This window comes from Elgaria multicarinata, chromosome 3, assembly GCF_023053635.1.
Source record: "Elgaria multicarinata webbii isolate HBS135686 ecotype San Diego chromosome 3, rElgMul1.1.pri, whole genome shotgun sequence".
NCBI classification, from domain to species: Eukaryota; Metazoa; Chordata; class Lepidosauria; order Squamata; family Anguidae; genus Elgaria; species Elgaria multicarinata.
In genome coordinates, this window is record NC_086173.1 from 101,715,931 (window position 1) to 101,731,486 (window position 15,556).

Here is a 15,556-nt window from a genome sequence, read left to right on the forward strand (position 1 = left end):
GGTGTAGATATCCCCTAAGTCTTCGGAGAGGTTTTCAACCTTTAAGAATAGAGGGAAAAAATGTAGAAACGTTGGGAAACCACCAAATGATCAGTGGTCAGGGGTAGGACCATGGAAAGTGAACATGGCCAACTGGAAAACCCTTGAGGGCCAGAGTGGGACTCCAGGATTTGGCCCAACGGGCCTAAGGTTACCCGCTCCTAGCCCGCGACTCACCCTGGTTCACCCTGTAGTGGGAAACTGTTCCCTTAGCCCTTATGACAGCTAAATGATTGATATTACAGCATTGGAAGGATAAATATTCACCTCTTATAATGCAATAGACTGAGGACCTAACAATGTTATCAACATTTGAACTATAGGCGCCACTTATGAACGGATAAATATATGGATATTATGCTTATGCATAATCTTCAAGAAAAGAAAAGAAAATTGTATTTGATGGACTATTGATATTTCCATGCATGTAATTTCTTGTTCCTTTTTTCTTCTTTTCACAATTTGTTTTTTGTTTTGTTTTGTTTTTCTAAACAATAAAAAGAAAAGAGAAAGAAAAAATAATAAAAATGGTTTCCCTTTACATCTGATTGTCTGGCAGTAAACAAATGGGTTGTTTTCAGAGACTATAAGAAAATACAGTAAAGGTGATGATGGTGCTAAACGTGTGTGATATAAGACTCTTAATAGCTTATAGACCAAAACAAAGCACTGTGAATTGTTCCCTGGTGGCCGTAGGAAGTCAGATCCAGAATCACTCCATGGATGCAATCCTGTACAACTACTATCCGTAATGAATCTTCACTATTTCCCTGGATGTAGGCAGCTTTATCCAGAAATATCATCCAGAAATATCATCCCAACGAAAGAAGACAGGAGGCAAGGAAGAGACAAAACTTACCCGCTTGAGCTGCTGAACACCACCAAATATCCTCATCACTCCATCAATCTCTTGCTCCAGCCTTCTGGCCCAGTACTGCATCCTGCAAGAGAGGGGGACAGAGGTCACGGTGAGCCAGTTAAGGAGGTATGTGAAGGTAGATGGCTACAAGTCAGTGCCTAGAGCTTCACTTGTACACTCTCCTTCTGATGTTCCAGCTGTGGGCAGAATTCCAACCATGCCTGACTTCTAAGAGATATGACAGGGACGATAAGCTTATCAGACGACCAACTTCCAATGTTTTCCCCTTACACACAGGGAACAAAAATTAAAGTCAAAATAAAAACTGCAAAAGGTTGCTTTTCTTCTCTGCTAAGAAAAACGCACCACAGACTTGGAGATCCAACTCCCTCCAATTAAGATGGTTCTTCTGTACCCAACAGTCCTAATATCATTCCCTCTGAAAGCAAACGGAGTGACTATCAGTTTGGAAGCAAATCAGGGCCACTCAAAAACAGTAGCGGCTTCTACGTACTTGTGGGATGCCCTACGTATACAACAGTACATAGGTTTGTGAATTAAAAGAAAATGACAGTTAACAACCCAAACTGCCTGACAGGAACTTGTGAATTTACAGAATGCTGAGAGCAGTTAAGCCATGACACACAGAGAAAGAAGGGCCTAAATAAATGAGAAATCAGGAAGATTAATTCCACAGCTGAGAGCAGCAGAATCATGGAATGTTTGTTTGTCAACTGAAATGTGTGTGGGGAAGGGGAAGGGGAAGGAAAATGAAGGGCAGGAGATCAAAGGGGATTGACCTGCTCAAGTCCCTGACAACCTTTAGTAAGAGTATTTCTACATGAGGCCTTTATTGCACACTTATGATTATTATTATTATCATCATCATCATCATCATCATCATCATCTTTATTTGTATCCCACCTTTTGCCCAATGCTGGGCCTCAAGGCCGCTTACTCATGAATGTTTGTGGGTCTCTACCCCCGCCACAACTATACAGCTATAAAATGCTCAGTGTTATAGCAATCTAGTCGTATGTAGCATAGAAATGGAAACCCTGGAGAAGAGAGGTGTCCTTTATCCACCAATCCTGAAATTACCTCCCCCGGCAACTCCCCCGTCGCCACCCTGAAAGTCGAGCCTTGAACAAGTGCACTCTCATACATGGATTTTGTACATATTTGTACATAATTAATGCAGACCTACATTTATACAAGTGGGACCTGCAATAAGATGTATCGTCCCTCCAAAAACAGAAGTACCTGTATTAAAAGTTTCAGCCTCAAGCAGGGCATTCTGCTCCCTCCGCCCCAGGTTGTCATTTTTCTTTTCCAGCTGACATTCATAATTCTGTGACTGCTGAACATGCCCAGTCCTCAATGGGTTGTATTGTGAGAACAGGCTACTCCCTTAGGAGAAATATACACTATTTGCAAACCTTAGGGTTCTCCCTAAGCATGCTGATATCTCCTCCTCATTCAGGGCTTTATTTCTGTTGGCATTCACCAAATGAGTTTGCTATTAGAGGGAGTGATGAAAAGAGACCAGTACGGAGCCTGGGATATCAGGCCAGGGTGAGACATAGGGTATGTCTACACCATGCTTTATCCTGGGTATCATCCCAGGATCATCCCTGTGCATCCACATGATGCACACAGGATCCCGGGGGCAGGGAGGGCAGATCCCTCCATTTCCCCGGGATAACCGGGACGGCTTTTAGCCTGACTTTTCCCACAGTCTCGGGAGCACAGTGCAGGCGCCAGACGGACCTCTCTGGGGAGCTCATTCCACAGCTGAGATGCCACAGCGGAGAAAGCCCTCCTCCTAGTAACCACCTGCCTCACTTCCTTTGGCAGGGGCTCATGGAGAAGGGCCCTTATAGATGATCTTAAGGTCCGGGCAGGTACATATGGAAGGAGGCTTTTAGGGCTTTGAATGTCAATACCAGCACTTTGAATCAGGCCCGGACCTGGACTGGCAGCCAATAAAGTTGTAAAAGGACTGGCGTAAATATTTCGCCAGTCCACTGACTAACATTTCAGTGGACAGGCCTGCAAAAAAAATCACGGACTAGTGATGTTTTTGTATTCTGTTACATGGCTACATTAACAGATGTGGAAGGGGAGGGAAAGGAAGACTTGAGTAGTTAGAAACAAAAATGAAACTTGGGAAAAAGCACTTACATCTACTTTCTTTCTCTCTTGAGCCGTCAATGTGGTGCTTGTGTGGGTACCAATGGGCCCAAGGACACCTCTCTTTGCACTTAACAGGTCCCTTGCCCCTCCAGATTTTTTTTAATAATACTCTTTTTTACTTGGAAGCCTGGCATTCTGCAAAGCAAAGCATCACCCTATTTGGGTTCAAAAGAGTGCTTTTTGTTTTAAAGCACGGACCTACCTCTGCCTTGTATTTAGATTCTTCTACAAGTTATTTCTCACCAGTTTGCCTTCTGAGAAATGTGTTTTGTGAATGTCCATGCTCACCATGGCAGACATTTTATGAGCAGGCAAGCGACCTTCAATGGCAGCCATTTTGTCAGAGTGCCCACTCTCAAAATCCCAGATGTGCCCACTGACCAAAAATGGTGGGGGATCTCTGATAGAATGAAAGGTTCCTTGGTCAAGAACATGTACATAAATATGCCCACCCCACAGTGCTGCCATTCTGAAATCAGGGAAGATAAACAAAAGGAATTATTCGGCTAAGAATATTAGACCTAAAAACACTTGCATCTGTTTAAAATAAAAAATATAGGCAAAAGATCATTCTACAAGCAATTGAAAGCATGTTGTATAGTGAGCCACTTAGCCCAGACAAATAACAATTCCACCTTAGCAAGTATCCACTGCTCAAGCTACATATGTTTATGTGCAGGCACATGGTCTGTTAATGTTTGTTTGGGGTTTTGTTTGTACTTTTCTGCAAGGAGATCCTCTAATGCTCATAGAATCCTAATGTCGCCAGAAATGAGGATTGGTCACTGCTACTAGATTTGTCAGGGCTGAGAGAGGCCCGCGTTTCTTCAGGCTGACTTTGTTGCTATTTATAAAAAGTAGGCGGAAAATATATATTTTTAACCCAACAACTAGTGCTTATGCCTGTACACAATTAAACACACATTTGAAAGGAGACATTAATATGATGATTGGCCCTTTGGCACTTGAGAAGGAAGGAGGATACAGATGAGTGAGAAAGTATGTACCGGTGCAGTTTCCCCTGAGATGTGGGGGAATAAAACCACACAACTCATTGCACTGCAGTAGACAGCAACAGATTTTGTAATGCCTGTAGCAGGATTGAACAGCTGGCAATTTCCACTGAGATCTATCTACCTGTAGAACCTATGCACACATCAACATCTGTTTAGCCCTTTCCTCACTTAAGAACCCAGGCTGTTGTGCCTGATCAGGACAGTGGTTCATATATTCTTGTATCTATTCATCCTTAAAAATCACTTCCAAATTACCCACCATAAACGATGTCATTGTCTTTTAATTATATGGAAGACCGAAAAGGAAAAGGAAAACAGAGTTATGTGAGCATTAGGATGATTTAGTCTTTTAAAAATGATAGGTTATCAGGACCACTTAAAAAAAAGATTTCCCTTTCAACTTAATTATAACTCATAGTTCATTTTGAAAAAAATGGTCCATGATTTAGAGAAGAGGGACACTAGCAGTGGGTGCGATTACATGTGCAAATGTGTTGCATGACAGTTCCAAGGGATTGGAAAGCTCTTTATTATGCCTATCAAAATGTAATGTGATCGAGTAATAAAAGAGAAGAAAGACTTGTGAGAGAGCGCAATGGAAACATGTTTCCTCTCCTTGAATTTTTTTTTAAATCTGTCTGATTGAGCAGTTAATTAATTACTGCACCATGAGGCATTTCAGTACAAGCGTTGAACCATGTGCCTCCATAGAATTTAGAAGGCAGTGAACCCCATGACGAGGCATCTGATATTATCAGTTTCTATACCAGTTGCAAAACACTGACAAGATTACGACTATTTTAGTCATTATTTCTGTTCGCTCTCATCTGACCTGTCACCTAACTCTTTAACTATTTACTGCGCTTTACATGATATGGGAAGTGAATAAAGTCAAGAGGAAAAGGACAGAAGAAAGTGATATGCCATTATGTACACGGGCTTTTCACTTCGAAGCAACTCTGTATGGAAACTGTAAGTGATAAGACATGACAGTCATTGCCTTTTTGGGGAATTATGATACGCCTTGGGTGGCATTACAGGGCTGAAGGAGCAATCATTCCTTGAAATTTCTTGCTACTTTTGTGAAATCTCATTTATGAGATTTATACATAAATACGTAAAGAAACTAGCCAGACCAGGTCACTTACCAGGATAAGCCACCAACACAGATGCAGCTTTATAGAATTAGTTTTTAACTTATTGATAATGGGTTGGATCCAGATTTAAGTCCATACCGCTGCCTGATTTTCAGACATTTCCTTCTCCTGACACCGCAGCCTGCCCCATTCATTAAAATTCCTTGAATCTCTGTGGAGCATTTTTGAGGCGCTGGAGGAACTGTCATGGAGAGGTGGGGGAAGAGAAATCTGCTTCCACCAACCCAGTTGCACACACCTAAATCTAGATCCAACTTGCATTTTATTGGTATTGCATATTATTATATTAGTATCCATTGTGGTAACTTGTTGACATTGAAGGTGCAGGATACAAATGGAATAAAATAAAGAACTAAAATTGCCACTCAAAATCAGCCAGAAAGCTTTGTCTGCATCTGGCTTACTTAAGCATTCTCCCAAGTTTAATTAGAGCTACAGCCTGGAACCTCTGAACCAGTGAGTTTTTGTGTGTGGAAGATGACACCCCATTGGTCTTGAAAGCCCACTGTTCAAGGCACCAGACCCCATCTATAGTTTGTAAAGCCAAATATAATGTGAGCTCCACCAAGGACTCACAACCAGCCTGTTTACAAAGACCACCCAGTCCTTCCATTCTACTGTGCAAACAAATGCCACACAACCCAAAGCCCACAACTAGGTCATGAAGATAAGAGCCCTCCTTTGCAATTGTCCACCAGCAACCAGTAGTAGTCAGTGGCACACTGCCTTTGAACATGAAGGTTCCATTTAACTCTCCTTGCCAATAGACACACACCAATGTCTATTTCCACTCATCCATGATTTGAAAAAGCCTTCCATTGGAGTCAATGGGAGGCTTTTTCCAAGTTTAACTTGTTTATGTGGGGTGGGGGGATTTTTGGGAGGGTGGTTGCAGCATACCAGTAGGAGAGAGTTAACTCTCCCATTCCCAGTTGCTCCCCTGCCCCACCAAATCTCCCCATGCAGCAAATAGACCTGGGGGGGGGGGGACTTTGGTGCTGATGGAAGGAGTTTTTCAAGCGCAATTGCTGTGCAAGAGGGGGTGGGGGGAGACTGAGAGCAAGTTGTGGAGGCCCCATGGGCCAGATTTGGCCCATTGGCCAGAATTTTCCTAGCCCTGCTTTATACGATGTATAATTTTATAATCCTCTGCAGTGTCCCTACTTAGTCATATCATTTCTAAACTAAATAACTGCAAATGCTTTAGCTTTCCCACATAGAGAAGGTGTTCCAACCACTTCGTCTTGTTCCTAAATTCATGTTGCATTTTTGAAATGCAGTCTGGAAGCTTCTCTGCTATTTCTCTCTGCTTTCTTGATCTCTGCTGAGTGGTTGGAGCTCCAACCACACAGCAGCAGCAGCAGAAACAGGCATTCCTACCACATAATTGGCTTTTTTCACCACTGTGCTTTGGAGATCACATTTTCATCAAACTATCCAGAGTGCTGCTATGATTGTTTTCTTAGTAAGACACCACCAGTATACAGCATGCACAAACAAGACCTGAGTAGGAGATGAGGGAGAAATTAGTCTTTCCCAGCTGTGCCCATCAAGCTACTTGGTTCAGCATCATGGTAGGCTTGAAGGATGGGTTTGCTATGGTCTGTAGGAATTCCTAATCTCCCTCTACAGGCTCCCTGTCCACCTGACTCCTAGTCTGAAATGTTTGCACTTTGTCTTGGGACAGTAGGACAGACTGCCAATTCTTTTGGTATACTGTTCACCTTGCTGACCAATTGTCTCCCTACCTGAGCTGACAGAGGCAGTCTCAGTTGTGCTGTTGAGATCCCCCAGACTGTTGGTTCTAGAGCATGCCAACATTTATGCTGAGGGCATCTTGTATGAGGCAAGCTCAGGGTTTCATGACCTCCATGTCCATCATGGGACTGTTCTAACATGTCATCACATATAGTAGGGCATACTCTCTACTTGTTCTTTTCAGCTGGCCATGGAGATGGTGATCTGAAGGTGGGGGGCTTTGAATTAGTCCTTTTGTCATGGTCAGATTTCCCCTTCTGCAAGGGCGGGAAACTATTAAAATGGTCTGCCTCTGGAGGCTAATAGATCCAGATGGCTTCCAGATGGCTCAGGGGGCAGGGGAGGTTCTGGCCGATATGGCTGGCTTTCCTGTTGAAATCTGTGAAATGCAGACCCAGGCAGTTGACGTGATTGCTCCTGAGTGCCCTCTCTACAGAAGAGCTCATACTGCTCCATGGTACCCCACCTAGCTGAAACAAAATAGGAAACGGCTTGAGCACACCACCCCCTCACGCAACTGATTAATCTCTTTATTAGAGAAGGTTTAAATTCACAACTTAAAGGTAATGAAGCAATGCATATAATTCCTGGAAAATGCAGGTGTATGCTGTGAGGCCCATGTCCTCATTCACACAGACATATAACTACCATGGATATATGTTTAAATATCAATGTGGGTCTAGGGGGGCTTTTAAGTAAAGGCATGGTGTGCTTCTACTAAAGTGGGGAATAACTGCTACAGATAGGAAAATTAGCTCAAACACCCATTCAAAGTCCAAACTTTACAGATTTTTGTTCTTGAAAACACATGCATGCACAGAGGAGAAAACTGGTTTGATTAGTATACCCACCGCCTAGCACATGAGTTAGTACCAATTCCAACAGGCCTAACTTCAAAGTAGAAAGATATTATTTTTTACCAAATAAGGGGATGAAGATGTTGGTGTGGAAATGGTAAAGCAGGGGATTGGAAGGCTAGATGACCAATAAGCTCAGGTGCTCATAAAAATGTTGGGCTGCAGGGTCAAAAATGCAGTTCACATGAGAACACTTAATTTATAAATCAGTATTTTATTTATTTTATTTTTAAAAATCTCACTCATGTCTTATAACAAGATGCACTTTTTTTTATTTACAGCAGGTTACAAGACCAAAAACCAAATAATATTTAAACAATAAAATACAAGGAACAGTAACATCAGATGGTACCATTTCAAAAGCCACACAGGAAGAAAAGAATTCAAGATCCAGTCCTGCTGTGGACCTGCCAAAATAAAATAAAAGTCTTTGGTTTGCCTCAAGATGGGGTGCCAGACCTCCCTGGGGAAGCAGCTGCATATCACTAATCAAACCTCTGACAGGGTGAATACAGAGCAGGTCTTACTGTACTGATCCAAGTGGATGACAGGGCTATATGGGAGTAGCCTATCTTTCAGGAATCCTCGGCCCTTTCTACACCTAAGGATTATCCCAGGAAAATGGAGGGATCATCCCTGCCTGCTCCTGGGATCCCCTGTGTGTCATTTGCATGCACAGGATGATCCAGGGGTGAACCCTGTAAAAAAGGCAGGTGTAGAAATGGCCATGGTCTCAAGTCATTTAAGGAATTAAAGGTAATCATCATCACTTTGAATTATAATTAAAAATGGACCACAAGCCAGTAAAATTGGCATAATAATGGAGACACATGCTCCACAAAATTGACTGCCAAAACCAATTACACAATTTGAAGTTTCTGGACACTTTTTAAAGGAAGTCCCACATAGAGTCCATTACATCATCCAACATCAATAGAACTAAAGTATGTGTGATAGGACCAGGACTCTCTTCTTCAGGAATGGGCATTCCTAGCCACCTGAAAATCCAGAAGCAAAATGAAGTCTGAAAGGGCTCCCAAACGAGGAATCTGATTTTTCAAGAGGGCACAACCCCATCCAACTCGTACTTTTTGTGATTTATTATTGCATCTATATCCCACCTTTCTTCCACTGGCAAGGAACCCAAGGCAGCTTAAATGGTCCTCCTCTTCCTCTCCAAGTCATGCTCACAACAACCCTGTGAGGTAGGTAAGAGTCAGTAACCAGCCCAAAGTCACCCAGTGAGCTTCATGGCCTGACTGGGGACTAGAACCTAAATCTCCAAAGTCCCAGGCCAACGCTCCAACCACTATACCACACTACCTTAAATCATCATTTGCAAACTGCCTTTGCCTTTCTTGAAAATCTCATGACCAAAATATGCATGTAATCTGTAAAAACAATTACATGTTTTGCCAATCCTCCTTCATGCAACTGCACTGTTATATAATTGAATTCAGGAGAGGTGTATATGCAGCCAGCCCTTTCTGGTTCCTCCTACTTGACATCAGATGAGTAAGTAATCATTTCTAGTGAGTATGTTCTTGATGGGTACTGATACTCCTGGGTTTGGTTTTGCAGGCATTATTATTTGTATTATATTACTGTTTTATTTTATGGCTATTTAGCACCTTAAACTCTTTTGAAGAAAGATTTGTACTACATTATATGAAGGCTATACTTAGTTCCAAACCACTGTATAACAACCAGTTATTATGCATCTTTCTTTAGTAAATGTATTAATTACACAATGGGAACTTTAACTAGTTATTTAAATCATTATTTTCTAATGGCAATTTAAATATTTATTTAAGGCTGCAATCCTAAACATACTTACTAGGCAATAAGCCTCTTTAGATTCAACAGGACTAAATTCCAAGATTGCAATCCTATGTACCCTTGCCTGGGAATAAAATCTGGCAGAGGATGAGGAACAGCTGTTTGAGAAACCTAATTTTGAAATCTGTGAATACTGGTACTGGAACTGTGAGATTTAACATATGTAAAACTGGGGGCTGCAGAGAGAGCACATGATAACACTATGGCAATCTCATGCAATGTTTTTGGAGGGTTTACAGCTGTGCTCCATGTCTTGCTGGGTATTCAAAAACTGAGGGGAAAAGGACACACCTGTAGTGCTTTCATGAAGCATTTAAAAATGCTTTAAGGATTTAAAAGAAATGAGAATGGTGGATGGTAGATAAAAGCAAGCAGGAAACAGTCTAAAATTGAACCACAGAATGTGCTGCTGGTCTGGAGTGCTGGGGTTGGCATTTCATATGTTGCTTGCTTCATTGTACACTGTGGGACAAATAATAGATTGTGTCCCCCAGCTGCCTATAAGGCAGTGGTAAACACCACAGGTGGCTTGCAGAAGGGAAGGGACCTCCTGATACATCAGAAAACCTGAAAAAGAAATATAAGCGGAGGTACTGAAGCACACTACCGTTCTCATGACAGCACAAACATTTGTGCTGGGAGATCAGACCCAAAGTTAGATTACCCCTTTCTCACACACACACACACACCCAAGTAAAGCTCACCTTCTTCCACAATATGTGCCAAGAGAAAGAATATTCCAATGCAGGCTGAAAGTTAGGGCAGCATCACATTACAAAATGTGTTTGCAAATGACGGGTATTTAACATCTGGAAGAGGATTTATTACCATCTCGCTGGTTTTGCCAATGGCTTACAGAATCTAAGCAAAAGGTGGAGTGAGGGAATGAGGAAGGTGGCAGTGCACTCCCCCACCCACCCCCGCTCATAGTCACATCAGCTATAGCAGGAAAGCGTGGCGTGTGTTGTGGAGACAGCATCCCACTATTGGTGGAAGCAACTTTGGAATTACAGATGGAGAAAGGCAGGAAAATTGGGATCAGACAAATGTAATGTCTATCATTCCCCTCTTCTTGTTTCAATGCTGGCAAAAACATTCAGATAAAGAAAGTGAAACCCAGTACTCAAGCAACTTCTCAGACACCTTGAAAGATAATTGAGCCTACAATCATGCCTGCAGTGAGGTGGGGTGTGGATTGATCAGTGGCAAAGGAAGTGGCATGGGTTTCTATTTCACTCAATTCACAATTCCAAACTAGGTAGAACTATTAATACCTTCTTCCATCCCAGTATCACTCTGTTCCATATTAGCTACTTGTTTAAAGGAACATACTTTGTGTTGGGCACACAGATGCATCATATTACATATTTGATGCTACTATTAGAGCACTACTGTGATGACCTGCTAATCACTTCCATAACTTGCTGCTGTTTGCATATATTACTACAGCCATCAAAATACAAACTGTGCACATACAAGCACATAGTAATAAGAAGCCTACAGTGTCATCAGGAGATACATATACTACAACAAATGAATCGCAATTGCCTAAGAATCATGCAATAATGGGAAACATGTATTTCCAGTCTATGTCACAATGACATGTGCTAACCTTAAGTCTGTTTCCCATTCAGTTCTATTTCTAGTGCCTCTTATCTGCCCCACACCAGCTACAGAAACATGAAGTTTACTTTTTAGGCAACGAGGTATGCAGGCACAGTAATTCACTAACAGTGCAATCCTATATATGTCTCAATGGGTCTACCCAGAAGTAAGACCCATTGAGTTTATTGGGACCTACTCCCAGGTAAGTGTGTATAGGATTGCAGCCTACGGTGATGTGTGCAGCTCAGTCCTATAGGAAATGCCTCACTGTGTTCAATGAGGCTTACTCCCCAGTTGGTGTACATAGCACCACCTTGCTTTTTACTTAGCCTAGCCCTGTGAAAGAGAGCTTCTTTCTGTTCACAGAAGTCACTACAATTGCATTCTGTTTCAGCATGTTTCAGCAAATATGAATCCCCCTTTAATGTCTCCTCCAAGCAGAATATTGTTCTCTTTAGGTAGACAGTTATTATTTGTTTATTTATTTATTTATTTCATTTTTATACCACCCAATAGCCGAAGCGCTCTGGGCGGTTCACAAAAGTTAAATGCTGAGGTTTAGTTTTGGCTTAATAAAAAAACATCAATGGCTTCACTTTGCTTCTATTAACATCCACAAAACTCACAAGGTGTAGTGACATAAGCATAAAGAACACCCCATGCGCCTTATGATATACAATGCTACAAGTTCAATATATCAGAGAATCATTGAATAATATCACTGATAGAGCCACCTTGACTGCCATTTTCTTGGGAGAAAGGTGGAATACAAATCAAATAAATAAACAACTCTAGAAATCCAAAGAAGCAATGAGAAGCAATGTGCATTTGCTAGGCACTATCAGCATGTATATGGCAACATAATGAAGCAGAACAGAAATCTGGCCTTCTGAGAAATGAGCTTAATAAGCACAGACCACAAATGAATAGGACCAAAGGAGTTTTCCAATCACTAAACACAATGAACAAATACGTCAAGAGGGGCCAACTGTATAGTAGTTATTGCCTGGACAGAGTTCTCCTCCATTCATTTTCGGTTACAGTTTGACTGACACCCTTTGCATCCTTCACTGTGAGCCAATGGCAACTGCTTATTTCAAAGCTTGCCTCTATGTATTACTTTTATTCTTACAACTGTCAAGAGGTTAGTGAGGTTGAAAAACTCTGAACTCTTAGGATGAGAGAGACTGAAGGCACTGGGAAAGCACATCTAATGGAAGCTCAGTAAGAAGCCTGAATTATTAAGGCACTTTCTGGTGTAATGATAGACACACCAGACTATTTGTTTGTTCTGTGTATCATCTGTAACTCCCTTGGGAGGTGGAAGAGGAACAGAAGGGTCATCACAGAAAGTAACAGCATGAGAAAGCTAAGAAGTCCGGAAGAACAGCCCAATTTCTACTAAGATAGGGCCTGGGAATTTCTTGTCTCGGGCAGGATGGGAACACAGAAGCCACTGCTTGCAGAGCTAGCCAAGTGAGAATGCTGGCACTGAAAATGCTGGCAAGAGCTCAGGCGTCATAGCCATGCCTGGCAGAAAATATTACTTCCTTAATAGTTCTGCTGGTCAGCACTTTTGCACATCTATAATGATGTCTGCAACTGTGGCAACTGAAAGTTACATGGTGATGCAACTATAAATTGTAACATGGCATCCCAGTTAGGTCCCTCCTGTTATTATTTATAACCCCAGTAAGTGGCAGCAGCTAGGTCTTATTAGGGTATTTTAGGTTGGATTTAGCTCCAGAAATAAACCTGGAGAAACTAGACCTCTCTCTCTCTCTCTCTCTCTCTCTCTCTCTCTCTCTCTCTCTCTCTCTCTCTCTCTCTCTCTCTCACACACACACACACACACACACACACACACACACACACACCAGGGTGCCAGGGGAAAGAAGTGGCAAGATCTTACCAAAAGGCCACAGGGATGTCACAAAAACCTTTCAGTGGCTTTCAGTACCATTATGAGAAGCTGGTGTGGCATAACTAAACAGCATAAAAGATTTCATAAAACTGTTCTTATGCAATCCCAAATAGACTGGGGGATTCCAGACAGTGAACGACAATTGCTTGGCATTCCACGGGACCTTCCGTCCCACAGGGTTCCATCCTGCTCAGTATAGTTGTTGCATTGTAATGTATAATTTTATACACCTAGTAAATGTCTACGTTTTAAAATTGCATGTTAGCTGCCAGATACAATCAACTATTGATTGGAGCATGCATGACATTGCCAAATGACAGTTATCAAATAATTTATATAGAATTATATATAATTAATTTAGTACAAACAGACAAATGTGGAGTTTGCCAGATTTCAAACTTTTATGAAATTTCATTTTCGATCTAGGATGCAGATAGAGATTGAGCTATTGGGAGCACATCGCATTAATGCTCCAACATCTGTTCTCCATGCACCATGTCTGGACAACAATTGCTCAAGGGGAGGAATCCCCACTAACTGTTCCACAATTATAGAAGTTCTGTCTTCTTGAAGGCTCCATCTTCTTGAAGGTTTGCCAAGGGCTGGGCCTGAAAAACACTTCAAGATCATGCTGTTCAGTCTCAATTTCGTAGGGATTAATCTGACATGTTTTAAGCTATTTAATTCTATTTTAATTGGATTTTAACAAGATATATAAAATTTCTTACCCCTATGAGGACATAGAAGAATCCCATCTAGAGGATATCCTGGGAGGGATTGGAGATGGTTATACTTAAGGAATATGTGGTGGCAAGAAGATGTGTTGGACTGGGAGTCCAACACTTTAGTGGCTAAAGTGTTGGACTGGGAGTCAGAAGATCTGGGTTCTAGTCCCCACTCAGCCATGGAAACCGACTGGGTAACTTTGGGCCAGTCACAGACTCTCAGCCCAACCTACCTCACAGGGTTGTTATTGTGAGGATAAAATGGAGAGGAGAAGGAGGATTATGTACGCTGCCTTGGGTTTCTTGGAGGAAAAAAGGCAGGATATAAATGCAAAAATAAATAAATAAGAAGATTACATATACTGTTCCTCTAGAAACCGGTTAGGTTAACACCTTCTGCATAAAAATGATCTCACCTGAAGTTTCCTATCATTGCAAGGAAACATAATTCTGAAGGCAACAGCTACAAGGAATCACACAAATATATCTGGTGAAAATATATCTGCTGCCAAATTCCATCTTTTAGACACAAAGATGACTGTGCAAGGGCACATGCATGCACACATACTTCAGCTAAGCTGGCATGGGGTGTCTGAAGTGATTATTGGGACTTTAAAATGCAAGCCTCCTTGAAAGACTGAAAAATATTCTGTGTGTAAAAGGGCTAGCAGTAAGACAAAACTAAAGAAGATCTGCAACTATAAATTTCTAAGCAAATGCCTCTTGTTCAAGTTCATAGTTTCAACAGCTTTATGGCTAATTAATATGGTTTAGCTGAATAAGCTTCCAAATACACAGATCCATTTGGTAACTGGGCTGGTTTGATTCCACCTCCCTCCCCAAACCTATGTATCACACATTACTGGAACTTTGAGTGCAGACCTGCTCGATACATCCTTTGTTAATCTACCAAACCCTCTCCCCAGTACTAGTGCACTGGGAAAAGTTCCTGGCTCCTAAGAACAGCATCATTAAGAGAGGGTGGTATAATCATAGTTATTATAAAGCACTTAGCAACGTTCACTCAGTTCTCTCGATAGCCAAGCATGCAGAACCCTGTCATTTTACATACAGGGTACTTTGTTCGTAGGAGAAGTCTGTAGGATTGTTACTTTCAAAAATGGGACCGTGGGGAAAGAGAAACAGTAAAGAGAAAAATAATGTGCTGAATATTTGGCCATTAGACCATTGCATTTCATGTGCATGGTATCTTTAAATCATGTAAGATAGCGATTCACTGCTGTTCAAAAAACAACAACAACTAGTGCCTATGACCTCAGCATCCTCCAATATAGCAGTTTAACTTTGAATATTCATCACAAAACCCTCACCTTGGGCAAAATGCTCAGCCTCATAAAGTGAAAGCAAGTAATGAAAACGATCTGTCCCTGATTAGGAATGTGAGTGCAACACAAACAAAGGTTATTTAGCAGATAACCAAACTAATCTGGATACACAGGAGCACGAAATGCAAATTTTCAAAGTGCTTCCAGGTGTCAGTCAGGTTAGAGAACAGCCCGTTCTCCACATGAGTGGTTTTCATCCAAACCAAGTGCACATAATTTGATGCCTATATCTAAG

At 41.6% G+C, this 15,556-nt stretch overlaps 1 protein-coding gene across 2 annotated transcripts in view; it reads right to left on the minus strand.

The window, feature by feature from the left end:
- The window catches only part of CACNA2D2 (calcium voltage-gated channel auxiliary subunit alpha2delta 2), a 639,662-nt gene that overhangs the window by 586,005 nt on the left and 38,101 nt on the right, over positions 1-15,556 (minus strand). For both annotated transcript variants that reach the window (XM_063121105.1, XM_063121104.1), the window contains exon 2: positions 899-980. In XM_063121105.1, the coding sequence (XP_062977175.1) occupies positions 899-980 (82 nt within the window). The remainder of the gene's footprint in view (positions 1-898; positions 981-15,556) is intronic.